Source organism: Bos indicus x Bos taurus, chromosome 25 (assembly GCF_003369695.1).
Source record: "Bos indicus x Bos taurus breed Angus x Brahman F1 hybrid chromosome 25, Bos_hybrid_MaternalHap_v2.0, whole genome shotgun sequence".
Lineage (NCBI taxonomy): Eukaryota > Metazoa > Chordata > Mammalia > Artiodactyla > Bovidae > Bos > Bos indicus x Bos taurus.
This window is the reverse complement of record NC_040100.1, coordinates 15,400,050-15,424,101: the sequence shown is the minus strand read 5'-3', so window position 1 is coordinate 15,424,101 and position 24,052 is coordinate 15,400,050. Positions and strand designations below refer to the sequence as shown.

Here is a 24,052-nt window from a genome sequence, read left to right as displayed (position 1 = left end):
CAGCCCCCATCACTTTGGGCCACCTGATAGGCTGGACCAACCATCCAGAAATCCCCGCCAAGGCCAGCCAGAGCCAGGCCAAGGTCAGGCCTCCCTTCCCTTCCCAGAACCACAGCTGCTGCTGGGCTCCGGGTCTCCTGGGAGGTCCACCAAGAGGGAAACACTGATGTCATGCACTGGAGTGAGGTCACCCTGCCTGCCCTGTTCTGCAGCGGCCAAAACCCCTACTCAGCACCCACCCAGCAGGTTCTGTTTCCCCATCCCCATTCCACAAGCTCTCTGCTGGAACCAGAAGCCCATGCAGCACAGAGTGGCCACCAGAGGGTGCCCTGTGGCAAGGCTGGAGGGCGGAGAGGTGGAGGCTGGGCTGGTCTCTGTTCCTGGAATGGGCCAGGAGGGAGGAGGAGCAAGCGGAAGGGGACCGTGTGGCGCTGGCCCAGGAGACACAGAAGACCGCCTCGGTGCCTAGTTGGGCGCCCTAGGACTCTGGCTGCAGGTAGGTCCCTTCCCCCAGCTCCGCCCTTCCCGCCTTCCTCTACCCGCTGCCCCAGCTCCCTGCCAACCACCCTTCATTTTTGGCCCCTGAACTTCTCCCTCTCCCTCAAACCCTGACCCCTTCCTCCATGCCAAGCCTGCCCCCTTATCTCGGGAACTGCAGCTGGTAGGGTCAGAGGGCAGGTAGCCTGGCCACTTGCACTCACAGCCACAGCCTCCAGAAAACGCTCCGGCCCCTGGATCATTGCTCCGGTTGACTGAGTCAGAGGCCCCTTCTAGGAGGAAAGGGGCAGCCCGTGCTGGGGCAGTCGGCGGCAGGCCACCCAGGTGAGGCAGGGTGTCTTTCCCCAGCCAGGTATGGCCGACTCTGCCGAAACCCAGGAACTGGTATACCTGGTCACAGGTGGCTGTGGCTTCCTGGGGGAACATGTAGTCCGAATGCTGCTGCAGCGGGAACCCCGGCTCCGTGAGCTGCGCATCTTTGACCTACACCTGGGTCCTTGGCTGGAGGAGCTGAAGACAGGTGACTGGGGGGAGAGATGGGGGAGGGACAGCAGAGGGTGGGGAGGGTGTGGACTCCTTTCCGAGTGGCGGAAAAGATGATGCCTGTTATGTCTCTCCGGGGGAAGCAGATAGGATGAATGAGTCATTAGGAAAATGTGGCTCCTGAGGGTGTGGGCCAAGCCCAGCAGCTGGCTGATGGTCTCAGCTCTGACATTGCCTCCGCCCGCCCCTACCCGCTCCCAGGGCCCGTGCAGGTGACGGCCATCCAGGGGGATGTGACCCAGGCCCACGAGGTGGCAGCGGCCGTGGCCGGAGCCCACGTGGTCATCCACACAGCTGGGCTGGTGGACGTGTTTGGGAAAACCAGTCCTGAGACCATCCACGAGGTCAACGTCCAGGGTAAGCTGCTCCCTACCTGTTCTGACCGTGTCCTTAGTACTCCCTGGCCCGTGGCCTGATCTTGGCTGTTTGTTCCCTGCTCCCTTTTTGACCCTGACCTCTGATCACCCTGTGACAATCTGTCCCTTCTGCCCCTGTGGTGGCAGGCCGGTCCTCACTGAACTCTGTGGTTCTCCCCAGGCCTGGGGAAGGCGGGCACGTATCCTCGTCCAGTGTTGGGATGGGGAGGAAGCTTCAGTTTGGACACACAGCCCCCTACCTCCCTCAGGCACACAGAATGTGATCGAGGCTTGTGTGCAGACTGGAACACGCTTCCTGATCTACACAAGCAGCATGGAAGTCGTGGGGCCCAACATCAAAGGCCAGCCCTTCTACAGGTGAGCTGAGGCCCCCCGTCCTCCCAGGGCCCCACCTCCCTCAGCACTAAGAACGTTCCCTCTCCCCCTACTAGGGGCAATGAGAACACCCCCTATGAAGCCGTACACCGACATCCCTATCCTTGCAGCAAGGCCCTAGCTGAGCAGCTCGTCCTGGAAGCCAATGGAAGGGAGGTGAGACTTGAAAAGATGAGATGTGGGAGATGCGGCTGCCTGGCAGAGGCAGAACCTGAGCCTGTGGGCTTTTTTTTTTTCCTTCTGGCCACACTGCATGGCATGTGGGATCTTATTTCCCCAACCAGGGAATTGAACCCTCACCCCCTGCTGTGGAAGGGTGGAGTCTTAACCACTAGACCTCCAGGGAAACCCCTGGGTTTTTTTTGTTTGGTTTGGTTTTTGTTTTTGTTTTTCTCAGCATGGGCTCCTTTGCATCCTGCCTTGGTTTCCTTCCCTCTCCAACCCGAAGGGACCAGGGCGGAAAACAAAGCACAAGATCCTTGGTCTGAGCAGGGCGTGCCTTTTTTGCTCCCAGGTCCTGGGGGGGTTGCCCCTAGTGACATGTGCCCTGCGTCCCACCGGCATCTACGGCGAAGGCCACCAGATCATGAGGGACTTCTACCACCAGGGCCTGCGCCTGGGGGGCCGGCTCTTCCGGGCCATTCCAGCCTCTGTGGAGCATGGCCGAGTCTACGTGGGTGAGGCCCGGGCTGGGTGGTGGGGGAGGCTAAAAAAAAACAGGGGCAGGACTCGTGTGGTTCTCAGGAGTGGGGGGTGTTATATACTCCAGCTAAAAAAGGACAGTTTATACATGGGCCAGAGCAGACTCTGATATGTGGGCATCGTCTTCACAGGCCATAGAGGAAACAGCATCCTTGTGAGTGGGGAAGGCTGACATAAATACCAAGTCATAGGCTGAAAGTGTTGCAGTTTTGGGGGTAGCATCTCCTCAGGAGAGAAGAAGGGGGAGCATCTCCCCAGGACCAAGAGAAGAAGGAACTGTATCCATACAGGCTGGCCTAGGGGAGCACCTGGCTAGGCAGCCTTCAGTAGGGCTGTAGTGACGTGGGTGGTATCTATGCGGACCCGAGAGGGTGGCTTGCTCATGCGCTGGCCCAGGAGACAGCAGCATCTGTGTGGTTACCAGGGCACTCAAGGACATACTCCCCCCCATTCTCTCCTCGGCACCCCCACCGCCACAGGTAACGTGGCCTGGATGCACGTGCTGGTGGCCCGGGAGCTTGAACACCGAGCTGCCCTCATGGGCGGCCAAGTGTACTTCTGCTATGACAACTCGCCCTACAAGAGCTATGAGGACTTCAACATGGAGTTCCTGGGTCCCTGCGGACTGCGGCTGGTGGGCACCCGCCCACTAATGCCCTACTGGCTGCTGGTGCTCCTGGCCGCCCTCAACACCCTGCTGCAGTGGCTGCTGCGACCGCTGATGCTCTATGCGCCCCTGCTCAACCCCTACACACTGGCCGTGGCTAACACCACCTTCACCGTCAGCACCGACAAGGCTCGGCGCCATTTCGGCTACGAGCCCCTCTTCTCCTGGGAGGAGAGCCGGACCCGCACCATCCGCTGGGTGCAGACCGTGGAGGGCTCAGCCTAGTGACGGAGCAGCTGGGCCCAGAGCCTGGCATGGCGCGGCATCATCAGGTCCCAGAGCCCTTAGACCCTGGTGGGGAGGGCAGGCTGAGCCAGAGGAGGGGGCTGATGCCAGACTGGCGGTCCCAGAGCCCTCCACCTTGGAACCCAGGAGCCTTGAGCCTGTGTCTTAATGTCCCTAAGTTCTAGGGCAGGGTTTGGGGGCAGGCATGTCTGTGTCTTCACTCTCAACTCAGGCCTCATGGCTGCTTAGTGAGGATCTGACCGCCCTGATGTTCTCAACGACACCATCCCATTTCTGGCTTTCCGAGCAGAATGTGGGCAGAAATCCTGCAGGCCTTCATTGCTGGCTCTTGGATGTCCTTCGTGATCCTCAGGCCTTGTTTCAGAGTAAAGACGCTCTCTTAACTCTTCCCACCACCTTGGTCCCTGCTTGGGGGTCACAGTCCCATGATTTTAAACATTTATTACCTTTAGACATCTATCTTTTAATACTTGTCAATAAAGGCTGAGGAAGTCTATGTATTTTTCCCTTCTTGCCCCCTACTCTGCCTGAGGTTGCCCCAGTAATGCGTACCTGTCCAAGCCCTGGATTAAAACTCCTCTGAGCCTGTGCCCATCCCCCCAGCCAGCACCCACCCCCCACCTCCCACCATGTCTCTCCCACCCCCACGGCGCCCGTCCCGTGTGGGGACAGAAGGAAGTGAGCACACAGCATCCCGCTGTTGGATTGGTTGCTATTTCTCCCGTCCCACGGGGCCCGACCCGGCCCGGGGTGGGGGTGGGGGGGCTCTGGGGACAGGACATGCAGGGCAGGGGCGGGGGGCAGAATTTTCCTGTATTTTATCCATTTGCAACTTGGTCACCAATAGAGAGAAATGGGACTCTGAGGGCTAACAGGAGAGGATGGCCTGGCTCTGGGCCCCCAGCCAGGCCCCAGGAGTCCTGTCCCCTCCGGGGAGGAGAGGGAAAGAGCTCTAGAAACCAACGGAGAAACAGAAGGGGCAGGGGCTCATGTCAGCAAACACGGCTACATCACGTGACACGCCAGCGACACAGAAACACACGCCAACGCACACGGTTGCACAGCAGGCAAGGGGGGGTCGGGTGGGGGAGGAGGGAGCCGGGGGCCACCCATCTTGTCCTCTGCGGGGCAGGCTGGGGGTGGGGCAGGGTGAATGCATAGAACACATCATGTACACACGCTCGAGGCGTGGCAAGAGCGTGCATCAACCCACAGGCACATGGGATGGACACGCAGTGTGCTTCGTGAAAGGCAGGGCTAGGGAGAAGTGGGGGGGGAAGCAGCGAGCCCTGGCCAGGCCCGGGACCACCCACGGGGCACACAGGGGCTTGATGGTGGTAGGGGCTCGGCGGGCAGGTGGGCAGCACACACTCGTCTGAGAACATGCAAGAGACACCAGCCCCCAGACAACAGTTCCAGGACACGCACGGACACAGCAGCCAACAAGCAAACACATCCCGTGGTGGGTGGGACTCGGAGAAGCAGACCCTCAGGGATCCTTTGGTCCATCTGAGGCCCAGAGATGGGCAGTTACAGACCTAATGCCACTCAAGGAGGCAGCAGCATCTCTCCAGCCATGGCTCCACCCTTCTTGTGGCCCCAAGGCCGTGGGAATTCCGGAAACACCTGGGCTGAGAGGGTATCCTGGCTGGGCGGCCGGAAGGAAAAAGGGTTGGGTGGGGGGTGCTGGGGCCTGCTCTGACGTCCCCAAAGAAGCCTGAGTGGGAGCAAGGGGGGCTACAGTCAGATCCGGGGGCAAACTTCCTGTCCTGACGAAGGGCACTGTGGGAATGGACAGGCAGGCGCCCCTCCTGAGGAAAGCCCACCTTAGGAGTCCCGTGCATCTATGGGCCATACACACAGGCAGGGCCCAGCCAGGTAGGGAGGAGGTTGGCTATCTGAGCTGGGGCTGGGGTGGGGTGGGGTATTACGTTCCAGAAGGTTACAAGTGCATTGTCTCTCTCACGCACACACGCTTCACATGAAGAGGGCCTCCAGGAAACCATGTGTACACACACCAAAGTCCTCCACCTTGTGCACACGTATGTTCCTGGGCCAGTGGAGTGGGAGGCTTCGAACACTGTTCCCTGCCCATGTACCCCTCCCCCACCTGCCACCCAATGCACACATCCACCCATGCATGTGTTGTCTACGCAGCAAGGGAGGAGTTGGCGCCTTCCTCACCATCACAAACCCGGGCCCGTCACAAACTCTCAGACTCACCCTGTGGGGCAACAGCTATTGGTGACACTGCAGCAGGAGTCATGTCCAGGGAATGGGTCCCATGACTCAGCCCACTCCAGTACGTCTGAAATATGCAGTTCCCTAAACCCCAAAGGCCAGCACATCAGACGGGCCGATAGGGACCATCACCGGCCTCTTTTCGGTTCTGAGGTTAATTCTCAAGAATGTTCTCATTCTGAAAGCCGGGGGCAGCCCCTGCCATTCCCCTGATCAGTAGCATTTCCCACCAACAGCCTTTCCAGGAGACATTCGTGTGTCCCGGTGCCAACCTCTACAGGCTTCGTGCTGGTGTCAGCATGCACTGGGCTCCTGTGTGCATGTGTGTGTGCCTGGGTGTGGCCTCATCCCCGTGGCAGGTAGGAGAACACTGAGGTGTCCCAGCTTCTACACGTCCAGGCCTACGTGACAGAGAAAGATAAGCATGTGGGCTTGTGTGCACAGGGGCTTGGACCACGCAGAGCAGGAAGCGGCCATTGCACAACGTTGATGGAGCCATGTGTGGCCACACCCAACAGCGGCCAGCAGCTCTGGGGAGAGAGGGAGCAAGCAAATAACTTGGATCAACAAACTTGGACAGGGCACAGGTCCTTGCAGGTGAATGGATGTGGGTATCATACACAGCGGGGCAGAAACACACTATGTAGAAATCCTCTACACACACATACGCACACACAATTGCAGACGTACTCTAGATAGCGTAGAAATATAGATTTCTGTGCCCATCCAAAACAGGTGTCCCATGCAAAATGTAGAGGGTTCTATCTCAAGAGAACACCTACTGACACTTTAGACACAGCCTAGATATTCACACACACACACACACACACACACATCCCTCACATCACTTGCCAGGGGAAATGCACACAGATACACAGGCTAAGCTAGATTATTTACACGTGTATGTGTCCACTTGCTTGCCTCGGCTGAACCCCATATGCACACACGTGCTCCCTAGGACACAGGCCAGCCCCGGGGGTGACTAAGCCAGGAGCGCTGGCTCCACACCATGCTGGGGTGTCTGCCACGACCTGTGTGTACTTGGGCCAACCTGGATCCTCAGGGAATGAGTGTGAACCTCTGCACACATACAACCTGCCCCATTTGTAGCAGACTCAGGGGAAGGGGGCATGTCAAGGGAGGCGGTGCTGTTACATTGGATTTAAACACCCAAACACAAAATTCCACGGACACAAACTGTGTATCCATGGATCCGTGACCACACACATACACACACACACACACACACACACACACACACACACACACACACACACACAAAACCCTGTTTACAGAAGACAGAAGAGTGGGGCTCAGTGGGCTGCTGTGTCACACCCGGCCACAGTCCACACAACAACCCAGAGGAAGGGGGAAAGCTCGGACAACACACAAACTTGACGTGGGGGGGCAAGAAGGGTGATCGGGTGCTTGTACACGCAGCTACACACGTACACACACGCACACACGCTGGGGTGTCCACACGTCTCGAGCATGTGCCGGCGGCATGCATGTTGGTGTGCATGTGTAATCGCGCCTGCTGCTATCTACGTGCGGGGGCGAGGGTGGTCCATGGTCGGGGGAGGTCCAGGGACTCCAGGGTCTGACGGGCGGTAAAGGTTAAGGGGGGCTGCCTGTGTTGAGGGTGAGCCTGGAGCAGGGGATGGAGTGAAGGGGCGGTGGGGGTATTGCTCCCGATGTGGTGGGGGAAAGGTCTGGGAGGGATAGGGTGGGGGGGCCTACAAGCCCAGCGTCCCCCCAATGGATGACGCCAAGACCACCCCCAGCACCACACAGCAAATGATTATCATGATTTTCTTCTGCAGGCAGGAAGGCCGAGGGGGAGGGAGGAGACAGGGAGACCGAGAGATAAAGAGACAGACAAACCGACAGACGGATGGGGAGGATGGTGTGAGGGAAAAGAAGAGGGGAGAGAAAACAGAAAGAAAAGGAAGAGGTCAGAACCAGAGATAAGGCCTCTCGTGGGATTTCATCACTCACCTCAGCCCCGGCCCGAGCCCAGCCCCGCCCGCTCGGCTTCAGCCCACCTGCTCCACAGGCCCACCCGCCCCCGCTCACCCTCCGGGCCTTGCTCTGATATTTCACAGCTTTCTTGGTGTCAGACACGGCTCGCTCCACGTAGTCCACGGAATGTTCCACATTGTACTCAATGCGGTCAATCATTTCGCCCTATGGAGGAGACATGCATGGGACGGGGTGGGAACTGGGGCTGGAAGAGGGGACCCCCAGGGGACCCAGACGAGGCTCCCCGAGGCAGTACCTGGCTCTCCACCAGCATGGCCATGTCCACAAACATGTCATGCAGCTCACGGATGCTGGTTTCCAGTTTGATGATCTCGTTGTGCCTCGTCTCTATTTCGTTCAGCGCCTGCTTTGTCATCTGCGAGTCCATTTTGATCTAGGGTGATGGGGGTGGGAAGGGTGAGTTTGGGGGGTGGGAGGGGAGCTGCAACCCATTCACTCCCAGAAGAGCATCTGGGTTCAAATCTGGCTGGTGCTTACTAGCTGTAACTGTGGATAAACTGCTTAACTTCATGGAGTTTCAGTTTCCTCACCTAGAAAACTGATACTAAGTGCCTGCCTCACATGGCTATGTGAAGACTGCGTGACTGTGTATATTGATTAGAATAGTGCCTGGCACACAGAAAGCACTAAAGAGACATGTGTTAAATTACAAAAAGTAAAACTTGGGTACTTCTCTAGTGGTCCAGTGGCTAAGATTCTGTGCTCCCAATGCAGGGGTCCTAGGTTCGACCCCTGGTCAGGGAACTAGATCCCACAGGCCATAACTGAAAGATCCTGTGTGCCACAACTAAAGACCCAGCGCAACCAAATAAATGAATATATTTTCAAAAAGCCTCTAGCACACACCAGGAAGGGAGATGGGGGTCCTGGACCCCCACCAGGATTGGGGGCCACCATCTGGTCAATGGTGGACACAGTAACACAACCAGGTATACCGCCTCCCCACAAAAGCCAGATCACTCATTTTCCAAACCACTCACAGTTTAGAAAGCCACTCTTCTGCTCTAAAACCCTCCAGGGCTTCCCACTACCCACAGTCTACACACCTTTTACTTTAGCAATCAAGATCCCATCTTCCTTTCTGTCCTTATCTCCCCAAATCATAAGAGCCCACATCATCCAATGGCTCTTTGGCAACTGGTCCACTCTCCCTGTCTTTATTCAGTCTGTCCTCTTTGTCTGGAATGTCGTTTGCCCATCTTCCTGTGTCCAAATGCTCCTTGTCTCTTAAGGCACACAGCTCAATGCCACTTGCCCCAGGAAGCCTTCCTTGACCCTAGAAATGAATACTATTTTAGGGCCCATCTGCATCCTGTTCAGCCTTCAGGCAAGGTACCGACAGCCTTGCACCGCAATGATGGTGGGTCAGTTGGCAGGGATCAGCTCTATATCCTGAGAACCACTTATAAGTTTTCCCTCTACTCGCAGGCAGACTGACAGACATCCCGGGCAGAACTGTCTGGGAGGGCTCCGGGCTAACTGACTCATGAGCGATTTTCTCAAAGCTAATTTAACAAAGTCAATTCTCTAAATAACAATTTGCTGAAAACTGCTAGACAATCAGTGAACAGACTTTAATCCTGGTCTAGAAACCTAAACCAGAGTCATTCTGCCACCCACCAGAAGCAGAAAGAGAGCCAGAACCTGTCAGCCAGGGCAAAAGTCAAGAAAGAGAAAGAAGAACTACGGTGGAGGGGTACAGCTGGGGAAAGTCCATCTATTTCACATATAAGACGGCAAGGGCAAAACTTCAGCAAAACTAAAACTAGTTTTTTTTTTTAAATCTTCAAAACGTAGGCAAATTAGTCACTTGGTGAAATGACCTGTGTCACTAGGGAGAAGTGTATCCTTGTACTGAAGAGTCATGACTGGACTGCATCCTTCTCTGCCTCGAGTTGTGTGACCTCGGCAAGTCATTTAAGCTCTTTTTTTAAATTTGGGTCAGATTTCCTCATGTGTGAAATGCAGCTGCCTCAGAGGCTTGTGGTGAGGAGTAAAGGAGTTTAGTAGGTAAATGTAAATAGGTACAGTGCCTACAACAGTGCCCACTCCCGTCTGCCATTTTTATGAGGCTGCCTTTCTGCTCAGCCCCCACGGAATTCCCCAGTTCCAGATTCAGACTTCCCGACGCTTGTGATTTCAGGGTGGACTTAGGACCTTGAGTTCAGCCTAAGCCTGGGGAGGAACGATGAATACTCTGCAAGTACAGACCCCACCCCTACGCGGGGCTCACATCGTCCGTGAAGATGGCCAGCTTTCCACTCTCCAGCATGTCTTCCAGTTCTTCGTTGGTTGTGGTCCTTCCGGCTGTGGGGAGAAAGGGCTCTCTGTTCAGTGACTGGGCCAGCCTGGGGGGCCTAAGGCGATGGGACCCCGGAGCCCACCCTCCCACCTGGCCTATGGCCCACCGAGGGGAAGGGCCTGCCTGGAAGGAGTACGCGACGGCGGGGGTGGCAGGGTTGGGGGTAGGGGAGTCACACGCACTGATCTCCAGCTGCCGCTGGATCCGGTCCTTGCAGCGGTCCCGGTACTTGGACTGGGTCGCGTTATATTCAGTCATTACTTCCACGAACTTCCGGGAGAGTGTGGAGTGCTGGGGTGGAGGTACAGACAAATTAGGAGGCAGGCAGCAGAGACAGTGGAGGGATGGAGTGGGCAGGAGGGATTGAGTAGGCCTATGGCCCTTTCTTCAGCTCGTGCCACGATCCCAACCCCTCACAAGAGCGCAGTTCCTTAGCCCCAATACCTACATCCTACACCCAAACCGACCAAAGCGGCCAGGCAAGGGCCCTCCGCCGTAGCCCCGCCCCCGCCCCACCCAGTCTCCTCCTCGGCCACGCCCCATTCCTGGGCCTGCTCTGGGCTGCCCAACCCCAACAGGCAGGGCTCCAGCCTGGACTCCTCCCCTGCCAGGTCCCTTCTGCTTTGGTCCTGGCCCTGGCCCTGACCGTGCCTGGCCGCTGACTCCTACCTGGGTCTTGCGGATGCGCAGGTCCGCAGAGGAACGATTCAGTCCCTCCTCCTGTTCAATGCTTTGCTCGATCGCTGTGGGAAAGAAGACACAGTGGCGGGCGGGCGGGCGGGAGACCCGGGGCGTGCGGGGCGGAGGCTTGGGACATATGAAGGGGTAGACATCCTGAGGCAGGCCGCAGGCCTGTGAACAGATGTCACACCCAAGCAAGGGCAGGCAGTAAAGACTGCAGGGTGGTGAGGCAGGAGGCCGGCGGATAAAGGGATCAACATTTGAGGGGGCCTGGAAGGCAAGTAGGAGGGGAGATTGAGCATCAGTTGGTCACCAGACAGGGGGGCTATTTGTTCTGATGGAGAGACTGGGTCTTTGAAAGTCTGTAACTCCTGCCCAGCCTCCCAGTCGACATCCTCTGTATGAATGGGAGGGTACTCTCTACTTTTTGCAACCTCAGCAAAGGGTCAGGAACCCATCGTGGGACTTTACTGGTGGACTGCAAGGAGTTTCAGGCAGGTCAGGTTCTAGTAGCCGCCCTTTCCTGGGAAAATCCCGGGGTAAGCAGATGGATGTTCCAACAGAGAAAATAGCTCTCCTCCTTCCCAGGTGGCACTAGTGGTAAAGAACCCACCTATAGATGTAGGAGACATAAGAGATGTGGGTTTGATCCCTGGGTCAGGAAGATCCCCTGGATGAGGGCGTGGCAAGCCACTCCAGTATTCTTGCCTGGAGAATTCCATGGACAGAGGAGCCTGGTGGGCTACAGTCCATAGGGTCACAAAGAGTCGGATATGATGGAAGAGATGGACATGACTGAGCACACACACACACACACTGCCTTAGAAAATGACCACTGTCCCAGGAATCCCCACTGCTAAAGGATGTTCTGGAAAAGCACACAGATTAACTGGGGTTGCTGCTTCTAGATCATACACTCCCCACACTTATTCAGATTTTCTATAAAGGAGCTTGTGAGTAAAATCGGCTGGGCTCCGGAAATGCAGCCTGAATGAAACACAGGCCCTCTCAAAAAGGGAAAAGCCTCCAGGCCATTCCTAAGAACATAGCTTCACTGTTCCTGGCAGCGCTGGAGGTATGAGGCTGGATGGTGCCCCAGCGCTCCCCTGCCAGCCACGGCGGGCCAGTGAATGCATGACATCTCTGTTTCAGCTGCTACGGGAAAAGTCCAGAAACACACACCCAAGGATGTTGGAATCACTGGCCCTAGACTGGGACCCTATTGTCAGGCTTGGGGCTGGGGTCAAATCCTGGAGGAAAGGATCCTTTAATAAGGTCTCAATGACTTCTTCCAGCAATCCTGGGAGTTCAGTGATAGCAGTCCAGATTTCAGACTAGAAACTGAGATTGAGATGGAGAAAACAACCATTTGAGGTCACAGACAAAGCCAGAGGTCATGGCACCACACAGCTGGAGCAAGATGGAGAAGATGCTCTCTTTTTCTGGAGCTCTGAAAGGTCAGCTTCTCTAAGGCATTGCCACTTTTCCTATCTTCTTTCTTGGCTGTTTCTGAAGTCCTAAACCATATAGCCCTCCTCATGGTCTCATGTGTGCTAGGTCGCTTCAGTCATGTTCAACTCTTTGCGACCCTATGGACTGTAGCCTGCCTGGCTCCTCTGTCCATGAGATTTTCCAGGCAAGAATACTGGAGTGGGCTGCCACACCCTTCTCCAGGGGATCTTCCCAATCCAGGCACTGAACCCGTGTCAAGGTCTTATACAGCATGTTAATGTCAGAGTTCCATAGGCTCAATGAAATCGCTGAGTACAGAGATTTTTAAACTGTGTTCCATGGATCCCTGCTTCTGAGAAGGAACCTCAGAGGGGGCTGTTGCTCGGAGTGATGGGAAGCCAGGTGCATAGGGCTCTGGGACTCCCAACCCCAGGTCAGCCAGAACAGTCTGACATTTATGTGTTGTATATAATGGAATTTGGGGTGAGATTTCACTTAGGAAAAAAAGATTTTGCTACCCCCCAAAAAAAGAAAGAAAAATGAACAAGCTCCACCCCGCTAGCTTTGAAATTGCTTCAGTAGTTCTTACTGTACTGATGAGGAAGCTGAGGGTAGGGTACCTGTCCAGAATGAGTTAATGATGGAAGTGGGCTCCCTCTCTCTGGATTTGCAATCAGTGAGCTCCCAGTTTGGATCATTCTGCTTTCCAGCACACTCTCCTAAGTGCACAGGGCTTACAGATCAGCACTAGAGGCTCACATATGACCTCCTGTTGAATCTGGGAAAGCATGAGTCCCTGTCCTCATCTCCCTGGACCAAGGTCATTGTACTCAGGGCCAGACATCTGACATGACTCCTTTCCCCCCAGAGCCCAGCAACATGCCTCAGACAGAGGAGTGCTTGGCAAGTGTTTTCTGATGCTGAATTACCAGGAGCACACAAATTAACATCATGGTAATGCTGCTGAATTCCCCTGGCACCAACAGATAAGGAGGTTCCCAACCCACAATGCTTTGGGGGAAGGTGGTTATTACCAGCACCCAAGTCCTTAAATTAGAGTGAATACATGAGCATTTGGCAAGTCCCTCCTGCAAGCTTGCCAGCCCCCTGGTGTCAGCCACACAGTCCAATCTGTCCTGAGCTAAGGATACCAATTCAGAAGCATTTGCTGAGCCCACCTACTGGGTGCTGAGCGCTATGTCCGGCACCTGTTCAGGAGAAATGAGGCCTCTGTGAAACGAAAGCCACCTGGAAGATTATATTTTCTCAGCAGATCTTCTTGCCGATGGAGAGCTCGGATGCAATTTGGACAGAAACCCTCCTCTCTCTCATTTCCCTGTCCTGTCTGTATCTTTCTCTGTGGCATCTGGAGCAAATTGGAAAATCTGGGATTTTATGCCTTCTCACTGTTTAGGAATTTGACTCCTTGAAGTTTGTAGATATTTGTCATGGTTTAGTCCAATGGAAGGCAGACTTGTTTCCCTCCTTGGTCAGGGGATGGCATTTCTCACCTTTCAACTTGGATCGAACCTTGTTGGCCGTCTTCTTGATGTCTGTAGTGAGGTCCTCCAGCTCCTGTTTGGTCTCTGAGGGGGAGGCGACGGGATGAGAGGGATGGGTGAGACGTTTGGGTGGGACCCCAGCCTCCTTCTGCCCCAGCTCCCAACCACCCAGCAGTAGTACTCACTCTCATCCGGGTTGGGGGCGGCCAGGATGGCACTGTGCTGTTTTTTCACTTGTTCCACATCCTCTGACAGCTTCTCAATGCAGCCCCGGATCTCTTCCACCTGGGGCAGCAAATTGGCTATACCCAGCCAAGTCGTCGGGCCAGACAAAGGGATTCGGGGGTGGTGCTCAGTCAGGGTTCAGGGAAATGGGCCAGACCCAGAACGGCTGGTAAAAGGCCAAGGGGATGGAGGAGTAGAGAGAGGGATGGGGGTGTGGGGGGCCAGGAAGAAGGCAGTTGTGGGTTGGGGGTCAGGTTCTGTTACCTGTTCAAAGAACTCATCCATGAAGTGGTCTCGGTCCACATGGACCACTTCTTCCTCATCATCGCTGTCTTTCGCCTGGGAGGCAAAGAAAGGCAGGGTCTGTGAGCAGTCCTGTTGCTCTGAGCTCTAGGCTCAGAGTGGGGGTCCTGGGAAGGGTCACATGAAGGGCGCCCAGAAGTCATAACAAATACTGAGTGTCCTGTGGCACAGGGTCCCGGAGGCCGGGTGGCTGACAGCCCAAAGGACACCTTGGAGGGAATTAGCCAAAGGCACCCTTACGGAGTAGAAGTGGTCCTGGGAGCGCTGTCACCCTGGAGGCGGGTGGTGCTCTGGACAGATGCTTTATCCAACCAGTGTGGAAGCATTTCCATATTGTAAAAACTGGCCAAATGTCAGCCTGGCAGTAACTGGCTCTGGGCTGCAAGAAGGGGTCTGACGTGGAGTCCAGGGAGCCTGACCCCTGCCACCATGCCCCCAGCCGCTCCCGCCAGGCTTCGCTGTGTTCCCTTCTCTTCCCCTCCAGCCTCCAACACGACTGGCCATGTCCCCTGTGCAAGGTCACTTCACTGCCAGTGGCGGGCATCAAGTTAAGCAAGCACAGTCAGGCCCGGGGAGGGCTGGATGCGAGACACAGAGAGCACCCCGACCTTCCTCCTCCCACCCACTCTCACCCCTCCCCGACTTTCCTCTGTGAAGTCACTTGCTTTCATCCAGCCTCTTCCAACTTCACACCCACCTACTCTCCCTTGCTTGGATTTCCCAGTTGCAACCTGCAGCTGCTCAGCCCTCCACCCCCAGGGCGCAGAGACACAAAGGGATTCACCCTCCCACACCGCCACCGTGGCCACCAGACAGGCCAGTGACATAGACAGAAGGGCTGATACAAAGGCACACAGAAATAGGCCCCCTGACACCCACACAGAGCTGCACTGACGTGCTGACGCTCACCCGCACACGGGCCCACAGCAGAGCTGCCTTCTGAACATGTGGACACACAGACGTGCAGAGCTCACCACCCCCACGCCCCCTGGGACACTGGGGAGGGCCCCCTGGGGCTGCGCTCTCAGCCTCTCTGAGCCTCAGGTTCGCATGCTCACTCAGATCTAGGAAGGAGGAAAAGGGGGGAGGGAGGGCTCCCCAGTGCTCCACACTCCTGACTCAAGACCCTGCTCGGGACAGAAGTCTGAGGGCCAAAGCTGAGCCCATTAAACTTAATTACATCTGGAGCCCTAATCAGCCTCCACGGAAATTTAAACAGAGTTCACCCTGATTTCCAGAAAAAAAAAAAAAAAAACGAGCCAAGACTCAGACAGAATCTCACGACCAGAGCCTGAATGAAATCAAGACAGGAGCCAAAAGTGTCTAGCAGGGGATGTTGCCAGATGAGATTGAAAGAGGAGAGCTCGCCCAGAACCTCGACAGGGTCCCAGCAGACCGCAGACAGGACCCGACAGAAACCAGACAGCTCAGACCCAACCAGACTCACGCAGACAGATCGCAGACAGCTGAGATCGAACCTAGACAGAGCCAGATGGGAGCTAGATGCGATCTAGACAGCCGGTTAACTTGGAATCAGAGAGCCCCGACAGCACAAGGAAGAGATCAATGGAGATGCCCAGCTAGACCCTCTCAAAGGCACCCCAGCTTTCCACTGAAGCCTGGCTCAGATGGTCCCCAGGGATCCTCCCCATGCCATGTCAGAGAATGGGCTCAGCACTTCCATTTCATCTCCAAATATCTCCCGGGAAAGGGGGGGCTCCTCTTCTTAGCCCACAGCTGCCCCCAGAAGGAGGGGTGGTAGCCGGTGGGGCTTGGGGACCCTGAGGGGACTTTTGGCTCTTCAAGCCTCCAGCTGACCCGGAACCACACCCGCAGACCTTGGCCCCAAGAGGCTCTGGGCTGCTTGGCTCATCTTTGAGGACTCACCGGCCTCCCATGAGGTGCTAGCCTCAAAAAGCCAGCTGCCCCACGAAGGCATGTTCCTTCTCTGCCTTCAAGCACTTGGCCCACAGCCTGGCTGCCCACAAGTCATGAGGCCTCTCGCTGGCCCAGGTGTCTGGAAACTTTCCTGTTCTTTTCCCCCTCCCATGCTGACTTTCTGTGCGTCTTAGTTCCCCACCAGGGAAGCCCAACGCTGACTTTAGACTCCCTCAAGTCTCATCTCTCTCCCTCTCTCCTGTTGTCCCCAGGGCCAGGTCCTTGATTCTGCCCCGGGGCATCCTTGGCTGCCTGTTTACTTGCCCTTGAGAGAGGAGGAAAGGTACAGGCCCCAAGGATGACTTAGTTGGTGCACTAATTACAGGCAACTGAGAGCTAAACTCCTCTCCAGTTTCCAGACACTTCTCCATCTATAATCTCGTCTGATCCTTACCACCACAGCCCTCGAAAAACCTGTCCCCATTTCACAGATGAGGGAACAGGAGGGCAGAGGGGGAAGAGGAAATGGACTTGCTCAAGGGCACCCAGGCTGAAGGGCTGGAAAACCAGAGGCATAATCTAAGACAGGCCTCCTCCCAGACCCTCTTCTGTGGCTCAAGGCCACGCTGCCTCCTACCAGCCACTCCACCACCAGAGGGTTCCCTTCTCAGGTCCCCTCCTGACAAGGCCGAATCTGGGCAAAGCTCTGCGTCCGGAAAGCCTAGCAAAATATTAGCATCTGAGAGCGCCTTTGGCCTTGGTCTTGCATTCTTGTTATCTCATTTAATCTTCACTGAAATTCTTCAGTTTACCATTGGTCAGCGAAAGCTCATGAAAGTGTTAGTCGCTCAGTCGTGCCCGACTCTTCGCAACCGCATGGACTGTAGCCCGCCAGACTCCTCTGTCCATGGGATTCTCCAGGCAAGAATGCTGGAATGGGGAGCCATTCCCTTCTTCAGGGATTTTTCCCGACCCAAGGATGGAACCCAAGTCTCCTGCATTTCAGGCATATTCTTCACCATCTGAGCCACCAGGGAATCCCAGTTATGGCAAATGTTTACACAGCATTCTATGATGTGCTAAATGCTGTTTTAAGCACCCTGCCTTTATTTATCCATTTCGTTCTCACAACAGCCCCCTTTTATAGGTGGGGAAACTGAGTCACAGAGAGGCGAACACGCTTGCCCAGGTCAGCAGCTGGAGGGCCACACGCCTTCTTCCCTCTGAGCTTCAGTCTCTGCATTTGCTGAACGGCAATAAAATCAAGAAAGTAAAAGTGCTAGTCACTCAGTCGTGTCCAACTCTTTGCGACCCCATGGACTGTAGCCCGTCAGGCTCCTCTGTCCATGGAATTCTCCAGGCAAGAATACTGGAGTGGGTTGCCATTCCCTTCTCCAGGGGATCTTCCCACCCCAGGGATCGAACTCAGGTCTCCTGCACTACAGGCAGATTCTTTACCGTCTGAGCCACTGGGGAAGCCTGAGTCCTCCCTAAATGGTGGGCTGGAGGAGGCAATGAGACCACCAGGCAGGAAGAAAATGCCAGATGCTGCCAGAAATAATTACTGCTCAGGGAGGGTTGGTTGGTACCCACTGCCTTTCCCCTGTTACAGATGAGGAAACAGGCTCAGAGAGGTTGCCTGACCCTGCCTAAGACTTCACAGCAAATAAGGTCAAAGGTGAACTGAAGTGAATTTAGTCCCTGAACTGTGTGGTACTTAATCTCAGGCTCTTTCCCTCCTGTCCCTCTGTTTCTTCCTGGCCCCTAAAGAGTTGTCTCTGCTGTGTCCTCAGCACTGCTGAACTCCCGCGGCTGCGACAGAAAACCAGGAAGAGGTGCCAGGCTGCAGGAAGAGCCCAGACAGGAAGCCAGGGGTTCTAGCCTCCATTCAACTTGCTGGGTGACTCGAGGCAATTCGCGGCCCCTCCCTGGGCCCTGGCTTATCTGTGAAATGGGTGGGCCCTCCTCACTCTGAGGTATGCAATCTTCATCAAGAGCACAGCCTACATTTCTGGAAGAAGCTAACCAGCCTAAAAGAAAACAGGCTCCAGGCAAATAAGAATACCTCGGAAAAGATGATCACACACGCCCTTATCCACCTTAGGGACAACTGAAGCCTCAGTTTCCTCATGTGCGAAATGAAGATAAGAATTATATACATCAGACACATAGGTGTCAATAACGAGCCGTTGGGCTCAGTTACAAGTGCTTTGCCTGAATGAATTTAATCCTTACAGCCACTCCATGAAGTAGATACTCTTTTTATGGCCATTTGACCAATGAAGCAGAGAGAGATTAAGTAATTTGCCTAAGATCATACAGCTGATGGGGAGCCGACAGGGTGGGGTCTGGATTGGAGCCCTGGCGGTCTGCTCTTTACTGCCTGCCAACTCCTCAAGCGCTCAGGAGGATGAAATGGGAGAGTGTGGAAGCCCTGGGCACATTCTGGAACTGTCCTGGGGACAGGGGACATCAGATCCAAGCCTCTGGGTTCAGTCCTTCCTGACCAGAGACACCCGGGGCCCTCAGGGGTGTGTCAGTGGCGTGGCGACAACACAGACGCGTGGACAGAGGGAGTGGGGCAGTGTGAGCCAGCGAGTCCAGCACGGAGACAGACACGAGGGTGACTAAACCAGAGGTGGAAAGAGACTGGAACTGGGTGATACAAAAGTCATAGAGTGGGCCTTCCCTGGCAGTCCAGTGGTTAAGACTCTGAGCTTCTACTACAGAGGTCACGGGTTCAATCCCTGGTTGGGGAACTAAGATTCCTGCATGCCACATGATGCGGCCAAAAAAATAAAAGAAGTCATAGAGTGGGTATGTGTTTGGGTAAACACGTATGCATGCCCACACACACACAACGCACACGTGCTCACACCTGCTTCTCAGGGGCACATGCATCCTTTGATCTAGAGGCACCAGCCTCTCTCCACTGCACCCCCTGCTTCGGTCCATCTGTCTCCCTGACCCGGGCCTCTGCTCGATCCCAGCATCTAGTACAGTCTTCCCACCCCTACCTCTCTCCTCTGCCTTCCCCACCAACTCCTTCTTCATGCTCCCTCTGCCCCACAGAGTCATCATTTATCTAACAAATGTGTCTGATCAGTGTCCACTTCTCTCCTGGGTGCTGTGGAGAACAAGCCAGGAAGGGGGCCTGCCTCCAGGGAGCTGACATTCCAGGGGAGGAAGACAGACCGTGCAAAAGGAGCAAGACAATTTCAGACTGGACTCCGGTATATAGCAGGAAGGAGATAAAGCGGGAGGTGTAATAGAAATGGCCGTGGGGGAGGTTTGACATCCGAGCTAAGGCCCAGGGAGTTAACTGCACCGCAACCTGGAGGACACTGAATTCAACGCAGAGGGAACAGTGTTCAGGCAGAAGGAACAGCATTCACACAGAAGGACCAGCAGGTGCAAAGGCTCTCAAGCCGGGGGAGCTTGTGCGTCTGAATGGCAGAAACAATCCCTGTGCTGCTGGAGGCTATCAACCCATCACCCAGAGTTCTCCTGGTCCCTGATGGAGAATGTGGGGCCACTCTTTCCTTCTGCTGCATCAGGTCTGCACTTCTAAAGCATCTATGTGCCTATCCCACCTGTGAAGGCCCTCAAATTCCTCACCGCAGGCTCCCCTCCCCCATTTCCCAGTCTCCCCAACCACCCCCACCTCCGCCTTCCCACTCCAGAACTGCCTTCGCAGGCTATGCCCACAACACATCCCTTGTGGCTTCTCTCTGTAACCTTTCTCTCCACCTCACTTGCTCTCTTCCTGTCCTTTTCAGCCCATCCCTGGACCCACTCCTTGGACCCTGGGACACCCATCCAGTCAACTGACTCCCTCCTGCAGCCTCCACTCCAGCCCAGCACCTCCCAGTTGCCAACCAAAGGTGCCTGGTGATGTGGAAACAGAAAACCCTAGTTCACCCTGGCTCTGCCATTGACAGCTGTATGACCTTGGGCAAGTCAGGTTACTGCTCTGGCCCTTGATGTACTCCAAAATAAATTAGGGGCCACGTCTTGCCCATCCCAGGGGGCTGACAGGAGACTAAAGAGAAATAAACAAGTCAGCTACGGAATAACATACACTCGTGGAGCAATGCTGAGCCCAAGCCTCCTTCTAGGAGCCTCTGGCATAATTTCAATCCTCAGGATAGCCTTCCGAAGCAGGTCCCATTGCTACTCCCAATTCATTCATGAAGGAAGTGAGGACCAGAGAGGTTAAGCAACTTACCCAAGGTCACACAGGAGTAGCAAAGCTAGGATTTGAACCCAGACAGTCTGACTCCCAAACCTGTGCCCTTGAGTGCTATGTGATAAACCCCTTGGGACCTCTTAAAGTGCTACTGGAAAAAGACAGTCAGGACCCCCCAGGCTGACCTCCCCTCTTATCACTGACTTTCTGATCCCTCTCAGCCTCTCAGAGGCCCCTTTCCCAGGCCTCCCACACCCTGCCTGGTTTCTCCAGGCTTCCAGCCTTCTCATTCTCAATTCTGGTGGGGAGATCTCCACACTCCTTGCATCTGGAAGCTTTTTCCCACCCTACACGTGCCCTCCCGAATCTCCAGTTTCCTGGAGCCATGACTAACCAGAGCCATCAGCATTCAGTCAGCCCCCTTCATCCTTCCACCCTCGTCCCACCTCCACCACCGGCTGCCCCCAGCAGTCCCAGCAAACTGGATGCCTCCCCTTGGGGCAGGGGGTCCTTGACCCACTCAGATGAAGACTCTCAGCACTGCCTTCCCTGTATCCTGCTTTGCCTCTTCCCTCCCCCTCTCTAATCACGCCATGATTCCACTGTCACCTCACCCCCACCTGCTTTCCATCTCGCTGGGTTTGGGAGCCATGGCCCAGTCTTGGCAACAGCAGAGCTGGGTTCAAATCCAGACTCCTCACTTGCTAGTGGTGTGACCTTGGGCAAGTTTTCACCACTCTAGGCCTTGGGTCTTTTTCACCATAAAATGAAGCAGTCTCTCAGTCTGCCTACCTTACCAGGTGAGGGTCTAATGAGATTATGGATGGCAACCTGCTTTGGATGAAAACGGGGAGAGAAGGGGAATTTACAGCATCAGTGCTGGAACCAGCCTGCCTTTAAATAGCTGTGTGACTTTGGTCAAGTTACCTAACCTCCTTGGGCCTCAGTTTCCTCATCTGTAAAATGGGATAATGCTAGCACCAATTTCTAGGGTTGCTACAAGGATCAAAATGAGTTAATATGTATATAACACTTAGAACAGTGTCTGGCACATGAATGTTGGTTATTTTTATCACTCCCCTTTTCCTGATGCCTGAGTGTATAACTCAAAGTTTAACTGAAAAAAAAACCAAACCCAACCTTCAAAATTCCCTCTCTCATCCCACCTGTCAACCCATTTCTCCTAGAGGCAACAGTCACTTGCCTCCAAGCTCCTTCCTTTTGTCTTCCTGTAACCTGGTTCCCCATCCCCAAACCCAGGGGGCCCTCCGAAGACAGAGCTTTTTATCCTTAGTGTTGAGACTTCTCTTTCAAAGGCTAAAAAAGCAGAGACACATGTCAACTTGGCAGACGGGAAACCCAGAATCCTGTCTGATCTTCCCATCCACTTGCTTGGTGACCTTGGGCAAATTCCTACCCATCACAAACCTCGATCTCCTCATCTGTCAAATGGGATAATAACCCAGGGGGAACAGCCAATAGGCTCCTAGTCAAGTGCATCAGGCTACATCAGTTGGGTCTAGTACTTTATTAGCATAACCCCCGGGCCCTGAGCATACCGCAGGCTGTCAGCTCTGCCTCCTTGGGCCCCAGGTCATTTCTCCAATGCCCCTAGCCTCCTCCCAGTCCCAGAAACCACTCTTATCAAGCCCCCATTCCCCAGCCTCTTCCAAATGGCAGCTTGCACTGCAGACACCATGCCACCCTCCTCCCTTGTCACCCAAATCCAACTCACTGCCTGGCCGGACTCCTGGAGCCAGGCCTCTTCAGGCCTGCAGACCGGGGGCCCATGCCAGCTCACCCCTGATGGTTCAGGATGCCCCAGTTCCCCCCAGTGGGGCACAGTCCATGGCACACAACCCAGTTCCAGGGCCCTGTGCACGGAACCTCCTTCCGGTCTCCCCTGCAGCCCCTTCTCCCACCTCTGGGATCACTCTCTGTCCAGCCCTGGCCTCTGGCCATCTCCTGAGGCCACCCCTTCCCTCCTCATCTCTGAGAGGTGCCCCCTCCCCACGAAGAGCAACACAAACACACATTTCATTCACTGCTCAGTTAGCATCTCAGTCCCAACCTGTGTCCTTTCCCCCGGCCACCCCCAAATCTGGGTCCCGCTAGGCTCAGCTTGGCCCAGGAACTGCCCACATCCTCTCATTCAGCAAATCGGCCCAGCAGATGACAGCACCCTCCAGTTCTCTCCCCACACTCACTCTCTCCCATCCTCAGATGAGACCCCAGGGCCCGCCTGGGGACGTGGGGTGTCCAGGGTCCCTGAGACCTCTCCTGCCCCCAGCATGTCTTAATGGCCTCAACCCCTTCTAGCCACTGGCCCTAAAATGCAGGTTCATTGGAGACAGCAGGTACCTCCACATCTTGGGGCGCCCCTGCCACCAACCTCCCGCCTCATCATTTGCCCCCACGTCCCAGCACCTCCCCCACTCCACCCCCAGGAGTCCCCCAATATTGGGGTCCCGCCCCCCCATTCTCCCCATCCCCAGGCTCACACTCCGCAGCTCCTGAGTCCGATCCTTCATCCTGCGACGGCTCCTCCTCCTCCTCCTCCTCCTTTTCGTTCTCCTGTCTCTGCTTCTGCTCCCTGCCTCCTGCCTCGGTTCGGGAGGCCGGAGTCTAGGGGCGCCGAGGGGGCACCGGGGCCACTGGCTGGGGCCCGCGGGCGGGGGCGGAGTCGGGGGCGGCGGGCTGAGGGCCGGGCAGGGGCAGGGGCCTGGGCCGGGCTCGGCTCTGCCGGAGCTGCGGTGGCGATGCGGCTGCGGCACAGGCTCGGATAGAGGGATGCGGGAGAGCTGGAGCGCGGGGGAGGGGGGCGGAGGGAGGTAAGGAGGAAGGGAGGGAGGGGGGAACCAGGAGGGGGCGGGGAGCAGGGGGCATGCGCAGCGCCGGGGGCTGGGGGCGCCTGGGGGTTGTAGTCCGGGGAGGGGGACCCAGGAGGGAGGGAGATGGGAGAGGCCTAGAGGGGGGTGGGGAAGGGCAGAGCCACAGAAGGAGGGAGAGATGCGGAGAGGCAGGAGATGCGGCTGGAGGCGCAGAGATGCTGGTGTAGGGTGGGGGTGGCGGTTAGAATGTCAGAAAGAAGGGGTCAGGGAATGAGTTAAGGGAACAGCCTGGGGAGCGGTACTGTGGATCCCTTTACACCAAGAGATGCAGATAGATTTTATATTTTATGTTTGGGAGTATCCCTGTGAGTCTGGGCAGGACCACCTCTGTGTGTGTGTCCCTGCGGGGAGCTTTCTGGACACTAGAAATAGCGAAAGTGACCCTCTAGGTGGCTTTTGTGATGCAAGGAATCAGCCAAGCCTAGCTGAGAAGGACATGGGGCTTGTTTTTCTTTTTTTGCACGACCTTCCCCACTCTAAGTGTGAGAGTCCCTGGACAGCGTGGGTCTCAGAGCTTTGCTTGTCTACCTCCAGGGACAGGGAGCTCACCACCTCCGGAGACCTGGCCTATCTTTAGGTGGCTCTGTCAAAACAAAATCGGTCCTTGTTGGGAGGGGATTTCTGGTAACCTCAAGGGTCCAAGAACCCAGTCCTGTTCATTCATGGCCACCTTTCCTCTCTCCATCTTCACGGCTTAACATCACGTCAACTTCTCTACCCCTGCAATGGGGCCTTGGCCACCAAAAGGTCTCAAACCAGCTTTTTCAAAGGTCCCCAGTGACCTCCTCTAGGCCAGATCCATCAATTGCTCACCAGGCCTTATCCTCCGTGATCTTTCAGTGATGCATGACCCCAAGGACCCCTCTCTTCTTGACACCCTGCCTTCCTTGGCTCCCACCTGCCTCTTGCCTTCCACGCCTTCCCCTCCAAACTCTGG

The 24,052-nt window shown here is 55.7% G+C and overlaps 2 protein-coding genes across 3 annotated transcripts; one reads left to right on the top strand and one right to left on the bottom strand.

Annotated features, from left to right (window-relative positions):
* Positions 1 to 169: 169 nt before the first annotated feature.
* On the top strand, positions 170 to 3,904 carry HSD3B7 (hydroxy-delta-5-steroid dehydrogenase, 3 beta- and steroid delta-isomerase 7). 2 transcript variants are annotated; one of them, XM_027528148.1, is made up of 7 exons: positions 170 to 496; positions 847 to 1,018; positions 1,243 to 1,398; positions 1,667 to 1,775; positions 1,904 to 1,949; positions 2,308 to 2,470; positions 2,975 to 3,904. In XM_027528148.1, the coding sequence occupies exons 2-7, from the start codon at positions 853 to 855 to the stop codon at positions 3,385 to 3,387; spliced, it is 1,053 nt and encodes a 350-aa protein (XP_027383949.1). In that variant the 5' UTR covers positions 170 to 496; positions 847 to 852; the 3' UTR covers positions 3,388 to 3,904. The 2 variants fall into 2 exon arrangements, with proteins under 2 accessions (XP_027383949.1, XP_027383948.1); XM_027528147.1 differs by having other exon boundaries at positions 1,850 to 1,949.
* Positions 3,905 to 4,100: 196 nt separating this feature from the next.
* STX1B (syntaxin 1B) lies at positions 4,101 to 23,027 on the bottom strand. The gene is made up of 10 exons (XM_027528149.1): positions 22,726 to 23,027; positions 14,119 to 14,193; positions 13,815 to 13,914; positions 13,639 to 13,713; positions 10,664 to 10,737; positions 10,177 to 10,285; positions 9,926 to 9,999; positions 7,928 to 8,065; positions 7,726 to 7,836; positions 4,101 to 7,466 (listed from the first exon to the last, which is right to left on the bottom strand). The coding sequence occupies exons 1-10, from the start codon at positions 22,753 to 22,755 to the stop codon at positions 7,386 to 7,388; spliced, it is 867 nt and encodes a 288-aa protein (XP_027383950.1). The 5' UTR covers positions 22,756 to 23,027; the 3' UTR covers positions 4,101 to 7,385.
* Between the last annotated feature and the right edge of the window lie 1,025 nt (positions 23,028 to 24,052).